Source organism: Pangasianodon hypophthalmus, chromosome 27 (genome assembly GCF_027358585.1).
Source record: "Pangasianodon hypophthalmus isolate fPanHyp1 chromosome 27, fPanHyp1.pri, whole genome shotgun sequence".
Classification (NCBI taxonomy): Eukaryota; Metazoa; Chordata; class Actinopteri; order Siluriformes; family Pangasiidae; genus Pangasianodon; species Pangasianodon hypophthalmus.
The window spans coordinates 3,438,122-3,450,320 of record NC_069736.1 but is presented as its reverse complement, the minus strand read 5'-3'; the positions used below and the strand labels follow the sequence as shown (position 1 = coordinate 3,450,320).

Genomic DNA, 12,199 nt, shown 5'->3' with positions numbered 1-12,199 from the left:
CCCTTAAAAAATAATTTAAGATACATAAATGGACCTTAAAGACCACTGATGTACCCTTAGCTAATTAAAGGTACACCACAAGCACCTTCCCAGGTAAAAGATAATTGTAGAAGGAAAAGTACAGTTATTATGGTACCTTTATTTCTGAGAGTGTTGAGCAAGACCCTTCATAATCAAATCAACTTAGTGCTTGGATTTTATATCTCATATGTAATTCAGAGTGAATATACAGTATGTAGTGTCCAAATAGATAAACTGAGAGCAAGGCACCGATACACTGTATGGCAAAAGGTTTGTGAACACCTGACACATATATCATCCATATGTGCTTTTTGAATATCCCATTCCAGATTTAGTCCCCCTTTGCTGTAATAATAAGCTCCACTCTTCTAGGAAGGTTTTCCACTAGATTTTGGAGTGTGGCTGTGGGGATTTGTGTTCATTCAGCTACAAGAGAAGTAATGACATTAGGCGAGAATGACTGGCATGCATTTGGCATTCCAATTCATCCCAAAGGTGTTCAGTGTTGAGGTCAGGGCTCTGTGCAGGACACTCGACTTCTTTCATTCCAAACTCAACAAACCATGTCTTTATGGAGCTCGCATGCACACATATGGGTGTGATGGTCAGGTGTCCACAAACCATTGGCCATATAGTGTAGTGTGTATGTGTAAAAGTCAGTTTTAACACTCACAGTCTTACTCAGCACCAAAACTCTGTATCAAGCTTCCTTCCTTCTCTCTCTCTCTCTCTCTCTCATTATTATCAGGAATAATCAGCTGAGGAAGAACAGAAAATAGCTCTGGTCATATGACACAGTACAGCAGCACTCCACCTCCACGGGCTCAGCTCTTTCCCCAAGTCAATATTTCATGTTGTCTACATGCCATGTTTATCCCAGAGTCCATATGGTGTTTGGTGCCTATGCAACATCCAAACACCATATCAGTAAGCTGTGATTTCAGCTGTGTTTGGCCTTTGTCTCTCTCTCTCTCTCTCTCTCTCTCTCTCTCTTTCACACACACACACACGATAAAAACAAATCCCAATGAATAATACAGGTAACAGCGTACAAACATTTAACCTTTTCATTTTTTGTGCACTGTTCTTCACAGTACAGGTTATCACACACTCCTGCTTTCCTTTCTCGCTTTTCTCTCTTCATTCACAAATTCACTGGTGACATCAACGATTTGTCAAGGTTACTATGGCGATGGTCTCCATCCAACTGGAGCACAAGCTGTTGTCATATGACTGAGGGTGGGGAGAGAGAGAGAGAAAGAGAGAGAACCAGCTATGATATGTGATCACAGTTTACACATACGCATCATTCATTTTTAATTCATTTCGTGGGAAAATCTGTTTGAATGTCACTTAAGAAATAGTTCAACTAGTTATTCCCATGCATTGACAGAGGGTACATTATTTAGCTTTCATATGCATTTTTTCAGCCTGGAAATTAGCTTCACCCACATGCAAAGCGCTTTCACTCTGTCATTTTTACATTAAAAAAAAGTGTAGTTTTCGGTTGTGAAGAAGTGTGGCTTGTCAGTGTTTTCATTACACTTGCAATTTACATTACAGTCAGCAGAGGGCTCTAAACATTACAAACTGCTCCTTTAATCATATAGAACTTAGAGAGAAAATAAGATTTATCCTATGGCAGAACACAAAATGTCAAGACTGGAAATTTGAGGTTTGAAGTATAGATGCATTTTTGACATTTCTTAAAGTGGACTTCATAAATATTTGTATTTATTCATTTATTCATGTACTGGCAGACACTTTAATGAAAAAGGCCTAAAAAAAAATCAACATTTTTAAAAATAAAAACAGTGTTAACACACAGCGCATCTTTCACACTGCTCCACTACCATCAGCACAAACACTTCACAACATGGGTGACAAAGAGGAAATGGAGATACAGTTATATACAAATGGTTTTGCACACTCCTGGAAAATTACATATTTTAAAAATAACATATTATAAAGCAACTGTGCATTAAGATATTTTATGAATAGTTTGCTACAGTGTTTACTTCTTTTCACCTAAAAAAAAAAATCAGTAAAATATGTAACTTGTCCAGAAATGCCCACACTTTTGCACACAACTAGACTTTTGTAAACATCATGCTTGGGTTCAAGCGACTTCTGCATGAATGGACATCTACTGTAAATGTTCATTTGGTGTATAATGAGTTAACATCCGAATCTGGATAATGATTCCAGTGAAGATGATTCCAGAGCACCACAGCAAAAACAAGCGATGAAATCATCCGAATACACAATATCAGTGGTTTGATGTATCGTAGCAGATATATACGGTTCAACATTTAGCACATCAGTAGTAAGTACAACTGTTTAGTTTACTTGTGTTGCAGTAGAGACATGTTAAAGCTGGTCACATGGTTAGTGAGGACACAGTAACAGAAATATAATGTAATGTACCACAAATTATTCACTACTACACGGTATGCCAATATATGTTCATTTTCTTAATGTATTATATATATAATGTATTATATATATATATATACAATAATGCCTGTCACTTTTTAGGTTTATTTGCTTTGTCATGTCTCTCATGCACTGCTGTAAGCCTATATATACAGTATACATGAATAAATTAAATCACATGCATTATAGTATACAATAGCCTTCCTATTATACCTGTTTTATATATTAAACATTTTATTCTAAATATATTTAACCATATAGTATATAAACAATAATATATGTTAAACACAGAACTACTCATATTTTCCCATATAAGAAAATCTGTAATAATCTATATATTTTAAAATACAGTATATTTACAATAAACTGTCAATACATATGAACATAAATACACATTTATTCATTTACATATTTATTTTATTTCTGCTATATTAAATATACTTCCCTGTCTATTACAACCACAAAACAAAGAGCAAACTTTGATAGAAATACTGGTCATATGTTTTGTCATGCAACAGAAACAGGAAGTGTGTTACAACTCTAAAACTGTAAATAAGAAAGGTCATTCTTCATCATGAGTCCTCATGTCAGCATGTAGCTCATGTTCCTAATGTACTCATGAACACTCAGTTTTTTCTTCATGTTTCTTGACGCGCATGACATCACTGCTCCTTTTTATTTCATCTCTCAGATGGCACAAATTTGTCTAATTTTGGATGAAACTGCAATGCCAATACTGATTTTCACCTGAAAATACTTTTCTGTCTAGACTTGAGAATAATCTCTCACTGAGATAATGAGCACTCGGGTCTCAATTCAGTGGGAGATCTATCAGTAGTTTAAACTCACCATGAGAAAGCCTGTATCATGCACATTTCCAGAGTAGTCAGGGTCTGAATTTTATAATAATAAATGGTATTCTTTAATACTTTTAGAGTTACACTTGAATTATACATGCAACTACAATGTACCTACTGAGAATGTTGCACTGTTATAGATTAATTACAGAAGTACATCTTACATTAATACGTAACAACGTGAATCAACTTCCATTTAGGTTTGTCACTTATGGAAATAGACAAATTCCACACATCATGATACAAACAACAGACGAAATTTTACAGGGTGTGAGTGTCTTCAGGACAAAGGCCTTTCTGATTTCTTGGTAACACAACAAGCTGTGGTTTTTATCTTATTAAGTTCATGAAAGAGGCAAAACTGAGAGGCTGATGAGGGAACGACTGCTTATAGCTGCTATAACCTAAGTGCTAACAGGAACTAACTTGTCTCATGGACGTTCAGCAACAATAAGTGTAACTATGCATAGTTAAAAGCATGACATGTTCATAACGAAATTAAAAACCGTAATTGCTGACAAACTGCTGTGGTATAAGAGGAATAAAACACCTTGACACATGCTTTTATTGGAAAATAACCAACTTCAGATGGTAACAATAACACTGGTTCAAGTCATGTCACATCACACCACCCTGCCGTTGATTATTCTCCTATAACAGCACACCTTAAGTGTTTTATTCCTCACTTATTATAAAATGGGACCAGCATTCAGTAACAAATTTAACCGTGTCTAAGTAGGCTAAGCTATAAAGTTTGAAAATTTACTAATGGTTTGCTTCACAACGTCCATACAAGACTGCACACAACACTACAGAAATATTTATTTTTAAGTTAATGTTCCTACAACTAAGTTTTGCAGTTGCATTGAAATGTTTCTAAATGTTACATATAAATGTTCTCACAACACCCAGATTGAATCTATCAACAAATTTCTCCTATGACTGCAATGTTCAGAAAACATTTCCCCACCTTGATGCTACTTACAACATAAAATTTTTTCAGTCCTCTTGTCGAAATTCTGATCAGCAGTCTGCGTTTAAGGCACTGAGATTCCTGATGCTTTCAGACAGAATAATGGCTTAGAAGGTTGTACCATGCTCTTTGGTCTCTGAGAAGATGTTTTAGTAGTTTTTGTTAAGTCCATGAGATCAACTCCCTTCGAAAGATCTACTCATTAATAATTATACACCAGAGCTGTTGAATTCTCAATTCTGACTGATCAAAAGTAGTTGATTAATTTTCTATAACAGCAGCTCCGACAGTAGTGCAGCTGCAAATCACAGGTTTAGATTAATGTACTCGGCCCAACATGTTATGGTTTCTATAGTAATTAATTCACAGGTGAATAGTTTTTTAAGATGAATTTTATTTAACAGTAATGAAAGTGTCAGCGCTTTATAAAAGGTCAAATGTAAAGTGTTGCTTTAGGTTCTCTGCTCTCGAGAGTCTGTAGCACAGGGGACTTTACGCTTTGTGGTTTATCAGTAACATGACAAGTTGCGTTTTTGTCTTATTACCTGGGGGGTGGCTAGTGGGGGAAGGACTGTTTATAGCTGTTTATGATGTAAGTGATAAGAGGAATTAATTTGTTTTAGAGACTGTTCAGTTCCAAAGCATTAAATATAACTACAAATGGATAAAAAGTATGATGTATAATTGTAACTGCAGTGGTATAAGTGGAATAAAACACTTCAGGACAAGCTGTTTTAGAAAAACTAAAAATAAGATCAACTCTGTGGGGTTAACAGTAACTTTGCATCATTGATTATTTTCCTATAACAGCACACCCGTCATGGTTTATTGCTTATGCTTAAGCCCAACACGTTCCTGCATGAGAATTACTGCAAAAACAGATTAAAGTCAGAGGTCTTACTGTATGGTTTGGTTATTTCTTTGGTCCATTTAGATTTTTCTAGTTTAGTAGTAATAAGGCGGCCTCATTAAAGTGCATAAAAAAAATTCTGGTAATTCTTTGTTAAAAACAATAATAACTATAATAATAATTAAAAACATAACACAGTGCACATATTTTAGTAAACTGCCAAGTAACTACTGAACATATTCAGTAGTTAGCATTGCACAGTGTTCTTATCCAATATAAAAGCACACGGTCTGATATGTTAAATCTACTCAGTCGCTCCACTCGTCTCCGTCAGGTCCCGGCCCACTGATGAGACACTCCCTCTCTCTGTCCTCAGGCTCCCCCGAGTTGAACTGCGGGGGAACGATGGACTCAGGAGAACAGAGACAGCTGAAGACGGCAGCCATTAAGGAGAAGCAGAGAGCCAGTATCTCAATGTAAAAGCTTTCTCCAGGCGAGGTGCTCAGTCCGCTGGGTGGAGCCAAGGCCGTGTTCCAAACCCAGCTCACTCTACCTTTCTGCACGTTATGCTGGATCACCCAGAGACACGTCCCACTCACGGCCAGGACCGCCACACACATCACAGCTGGAAACAGACAGAAGACATGTGACTATAATTACGGCCTATAGACTCTGTGCATAACAAGACAGATGTGTTTTATCTGTTGATACTCTGACCAGACAAGAATACTCATTTCTGATTGGCTGGCAGGTGTGCATTAAATACTTAAATAAGACATAGATCCAAAAATCTAATCACAGTTCTAAAACTGCATTACACAACAATGAGTATAAATGACAGGTTAGTTTCAGCTTATTTGTTCCCAGTGTAAAATAAAGCAAGAAGCTACTCGAGGGTGTGTGTTTGAGTGATTTTATCATGAGTAAGGGTGTTTTTACACATGTAGCAGAGTGCCTATACCCCTTAACTATTATAAAATTCCTATAGCGCAGACCCTCAGGTGGTTTATTGCTTTTATAAAGGTTTTATTGGTTTGAATCCTGGCTTCCTGGCAAAATAATCCCGTGAGCAGCCATCTCCGACTGAAGATCAAATTATTATGAGCTGTTTTTTAATGACCAGTCCGTTTCATAAAACACCCTAGAACACTGCAGATATTCATCATGGTTTGATTGGAAAAATCACAAACTGTTGCAGAACTGTTGTTATTTACCAAATTAAAAAAAAACTGAATTGTTGCTACAGTAAAGACTTCTGTAAGGTGAATGTTCATTTAATATTTAAGAAACGAGGCTCCTCTGCGCTTTAGCAATGGGGAAATCGTCAAGACATGGGACTTTGTGCTTCTCTAGTTTATCACTAACCTGACATGCTGCATTTTTGTCTTATTAACTTCCAAGAGACAGAGGAAGAGAAACTTCTGTGGTATAAGAGGAATAATACACGTCGGGACATCCTGTTCTCTGAAAATAAATCAACTCTGGGAAGGTAATGGAGTTGACCGCATCACACCACCCTGCTGTGGATTATTTACCCATAACAGCACGTCCTGAAGCGTTTCATTCCTTCCAGCCAAACACAGATCTGAATGAGATCTGCATTAAGGTCAGAGATCAGAGGTCTTACTGTATTTTTTTTATTTGTTTGGTCTGTTTTTCATTTTCCAGTTAGTAATATTTCTGTCGTTGGATGCAGTGCGCAAGTCAGCACAGAGTACTGCATGTTTGCTGAGGATATTCATCCATCATCAGCACAGCCTGCATGCCTTAAAGCCGTTATGTAACAGACTCATTGCTGACTGAGTCCCAACCCTTTAATCCAGATTTTACGGACGCTTCTCATAAAAGCCTGCAGCTTCCAAAAACAGTTAAAATAAGCACCTGTGGAGATGTGAAGTGACATGACCAGCCTGGGGCGAGTGAAGCTGATACCGAGGAAGTCCACTAAGAAGGAGGAGCTGGAGAGCAGAACAGCGCTGTAGCACAGAGCAGCGAGTGTGTAGAGCAGATCCATGCCCAGTCCATGCATTCCACCCAAAGGAGCTGTAACAACAACAACAACAACAACAACAACATGATCTCTCATTACATCACACTGGAACTGATTCTGTTTCTTAAAGGAACGGTTTGGCAAAAATTCAATGTTACACAATTTTCCACTTCCCCAATGTTTGCTTCTACAGTTTTACACAGGAGCTATCTATCTTTTCAATAAGTATATGCTAACATGTATGTACATGCTTTAACCAACTTAGTTTCAATTCATAATCAATTCATATATATATATATATATATATATATATATATATAGTGATGATATAATAGAGATGATAAAAACTCCCTGAGATGACATAAGGAAGAAACCAGACTCAAAATTTAACCCATCCTCTTCTGGCTGACACCAGATAGTGAGATTGTTATTCTCTTCTACAACTGTATACTATAAAATAAAACAGCACTAAATGTTTTAGAAGGATGTGTAGTATGAATGTATTGTGAAATCTCTGTGTTAAAAGTAAAATTATGGGAAAAAAATGATTCCAGTTTACCAAAATGGCCGCCTTCAGCTTATATGGTAAAGTTTACAAGTCACACTGCATCCTAAACATCAGGAAATGACATCACTGAACAACTGGATGCTGTTTGAGACAGGTATTTATACAAAACATTTTCTCTTATGATACACAACATCTTCTGATCACTAAATTCACTATATTCATTATAATGTTCCTAATTCGTATTTCGTGCTAAAGCTAATACAACGCTAATACACTAATTATACCAAATACACCAAAGTGAAATGTGTGCGGTACCAGTATTGGAGAGGTTCTGTGCAGCGTGTAGTGTAAAAGCCACTCCATAAATGAGCTGGTTAGTGTCTGTTTTGTTCTGCACTTGGATCCAGTTTGGGTCGGCGATGGAGGTGCAGAGAGACACCAGCGTGAAGCACTGACACACGGCGGCCGGAGATAAACTCAGGGCTAGCGGCATGACTGTGGAAAAAAGAGAAGAGACGGGAAGATCATCTGCATTGCTTAAATGAGGAATGTATTGCTTAATAAAAGAAACATGTAAGCATTTTTTAATCCTAATCTGTGTGATTACCACGGACAAGAATGTAACGGCTGTTTACGCAATACTCTCTTATACCGATTGTTTTGCAACACTTCAGTAAAACTGAGAGGAGAAAATCGTGGAACGGCAGGAGATAATTACTGCTCCAGAAGACATTTCGTTCATACTGCAACACTCCTGGAATGTGTACTGACTTGCCAGGAGGTTAATCTGCACAGGAAGTGTTTTGCAAGTACACGATATCTTGTTATTTTCTTAAGATTGTATGTTGTTATTTTGACGTAATAATTGAAGATATATCTCATTATAGTTAACAATTCACTATTCCAGGATGTTATGTCACTATTTTGAGTTATTATCTTGTTATACCAAGATAGGTTGTTATTGTTATTTGAAATTATTGACTTAATTTCTAGTTAATATCATGATATTTCGAGTTATTACCTCACTATTTTGACGTAACATCTCATCTTAGATGTAGTGTTACTGGAATTCTATTGGAACGATTGATAATTCACTTAAATGCATTTTGCATTTTGACATTTTGATTATTTTCTTGTTTTCTACAACTTCCTTGCATTTGCATATTTCAACCTGAGAGGTCTCCAAATCCCAGTGGCGGCTCATCTATAGGGGCAGGTTATGCAGTGCTCCACCACATACTGTACAGTATATCACCTGTTTAATAAATATAAATCTTTATACAGTCATTTTTCACAACTCCAAACATTTTAAATTCTGCTAAAAATATTTCTGAGTGAACAGCGATTTAAAAAATATTGCTATCTGATCAATATAGGCCGATGTTCAGGAGATTTGCTCAGCTTTCTAGATGCTGCATCATCACGGGTCATCATCAATGTGCTCACTGCCCCATTTAGCTTCCATAGAGTTATTATTTCACCTAGTAGTCAAAAATGGGAACTGCAGAAGCTCATTGAGGGCAAGAACCACACTGCCCCATACTCAGGGGAGGAGCAGCGGGCCGGACCGTCAATGACAGGCTTGCCAAATTGGGCTAGTTTAAAAATATTCTGCGGCCACCAAGATCTTGTTTTACAGCAAACAATCATGATGCATTTCCATAAACAAAGGCAACGTGTAAGTGTAGACAGTGCACCTATTATGTACAGAATCATTTCTATTGTAAGATATATTGCAAAGACTGGAAAAAAGGAAAGGGTGTTTTATGGGAGAAAAATATTTCTCCCTTTTCCAGTGCCTAGTTTTTTTGGGGCTAGCTTCAGGTCTTTTTCCAGGATGAGACTCACAACAGAGGTTAAAAAAGCTCAAAAGGAGCTGCTAGTCTGTACACTGAATGACTGTATGTTGTTGAGTCTTAACTGCCTGTTATAGGATTACTCTAAAAATTCACTGTATAGTCACCTATAGCTAGTCAAATGTAATAGTCTCTCAACTTCATTTTGTCTGAGGTTATGTCATTATTAATGTCGTCCTGCACCACCAAAATCTATGATCACAGATTGCTCATGTCAAATCCCTCAATATAGTTCCATAGTGCTGCTTTAACCATTATATTGGATAAAATTGGTATTTCTCTTAGGTTTAAGCAGACAGCCACATTTATTTTTGTCCTTACATGATGGTAAATGCCCTGACTCGCATCCCTTGAACATGAATCAAATATCCACGCACCTTGAATCAAATATCCACACACATGCTAATTTTAAATACTAGTAAGTAGTAGTAAGTAGTTCTGTGATGGGAATGGTGAATATTTACTGTGGAAATGGGGCTGTATAATGATTGTGTTTGTATATTGATCTCTTAAAGATCTCTTAAAGAATTTATGTATTTTTATAGTATATATTTTATAGTATATAAGTGTATTTAAATCTTCTCGCAAAACTTATTTTTTCAGGATTGCGTTTATTTGATTACTTTGTTTTGTTTTGTTAATAAATTATTGTTATTATTATTATTATTATTATTATTGTTATTGTTATATATGTTTATATACTCTTACGTAAAGTGCCTTGAGAGGCCTTTTTAAAGGTGCTATATAAAATAAAGTTTATTATTATTATTATTATTATTATTATTATTATTATTTTAACACTTTTCATGATATACATTCAGATGTATTTTCAGTAGAGATCCACAGATCGGATACTCAGTAAATGTAAAAAAAAAACAAAAAAAACAAAAAAAAAAACGGTGGATCAGATATCAGAGAAAACATATCAAATACTGGACACTGTAACAAATGGCAAAGACTGGAATTGGATTTGGAATTTGGAAAAGTTGTTAGAATTGATTTTATTTTATTATATTTATACCTTATTATATTTATTATATTTACACTGTAAGTGATTTTTGTGTGAAGTGCTGCAATTAAATAAAACATTTTAAAGCTTAGTAGTTTTTAAAGAAAACAATATCAAATGGGTGTTAGTATTGGCTGATACTCAAGGTTTCAGTATCAGTATCTGAAAAGAGAAAGTGTCATCATGACATCTCTAGTTTTCAGATAAATTATATAAATGTGAAAATATGTGCAAATTTGACAATTTTTTTCTGTCATATACATTCACCTGTTTTTTTTTTAATCACTTAGGTCCACACTTGTTCTCTTGTATGTTTGTTATAATTAAAATATTACATTTATATTTACATATTCTTAACATAGTATATAATTTTATATAAATGGATATTTTATACTCCTGGACACACCCATAGACAGTATATAATAACATATAATAAATGTTAAGGGTCGTAATGTGTTATTTCATAAATGCTGTAGATATTCTTGATTTTGCTTTCAGACAATAGGATGAAGATGTGGAGATGCCAAGCATGAACCATAGCTCAAGGTTTTAACCAGAGAAAACTGGTTCAAACAACATCTAGATTTTTTTTGCGCAGTTGTTAATTATTTACTGTTTTCATCATCATCATCATCATCATCACATGATCACACAGTAACATGGAGACAGTGTAACACGCTGAAAGCTAATCTGTAATCTGTGGTCTGTAGTCATACAGTTACAGATCACAGGGTTTTAATTTAAACAGCTACATGGAGTTGGGTTCTTGTAAAAGATCCTTGGTATAATAACCATGCTCCTGAATCTACCCTGATGATCCAGTGGATTTAACAATGCTTTTAAAAGAGCAGCATGAGACATTTAGTTCCATACAAAGCTAAAGAGATCCCGTGACAATGCACATTGATTATTCCAGGGTTTTAAACACACTATACAGAAACACACATATATACAGAAGTGATCCTCGACCCTCAGTCACTCACCTGCACAGTGGAAATGTTATCTCCCTGTTTTCCACATCACCAGATAAATCTATATTTAATGAGGAAAATCAGCTCCGCGTTGCTTGTTTGTTGGCTCTAGGCAACTATCTGACAGCTTGATGTTACAATTCAAACACTTTAATCTCCCACATGTCCAGCTGTAGCCCAAGGCATATGACATAACGCAAAACACAAACACTGCACGTGCACTGGAGTGAAGATAAACCTAAAAATAAAGAAATAAACCCGCTTTTACTTCTCCAGCAGAAGCGAAACAAACTGGCGTCCTCTCTGGCCACACACTGACGCTTAATCCTCAATCACACTCTCTCGGATATTAAGTGCACTACATAGGTTGTATTGTCTTTCCCTAGGTAGTGAGCTTATATGGGGAGTAAGAGGACGTTTGGGACTCAACCTCATGACGTAAAATGACGTTAATACACGGAAAAGGCGATTAGAGGCAGACCTGAGGAACAGCAGCCATAGATAGATAGATTGATAGATAGATAGATAGATAGATAGATAGATAGATCAGTTGACAGGTTGATTCATTTCCGTTGCAATGTACACAATGTTCTTGAATGTAAAAACTGCCCATTTTTTTTTTACTTGTTTATTATTATTATTATTATTATTATTATTGTCGTCGTTGTTGTTGCTGTCGTTATTATTATTAAATATATTATTTATTCAATATTGTCATTACTATATAT

General features: G+C 35.8%; 1 protein-coding gene across 1 annotated transcript; it reads right to left on the bottom strand.

The window, feature by feature from the left end:
* Positions 1-4,112: 4,112 nt before the first annotated feature.
* On the bottom strand, positions 4,113-11,844 carry LOC113531641 (transmembrane protein 127). Its single transcript, XM_026922491.3, has 4 exons — positions 11,484-11,844; positions 7,951-8,130; positions 7,019-7,180; positions 4,113-5,762 (listed from the first exon to the last, which is right to left on the bottom strand). Exons 2-4 carry the CDS (start codon positions 8,126-8,128, stop codon positions 5,446-5,448), a joined length of 657 nt encoding a protein of 218 aa, XP_026778292.1. The 5' UTR covers positions 8,129-8,130; positions 11,484-11,844; the 3' UTR covers positions 4,113-5,445.
* Between the last annotated feature and the right edge of the window lie 355 nt (positions 11,845-12,199).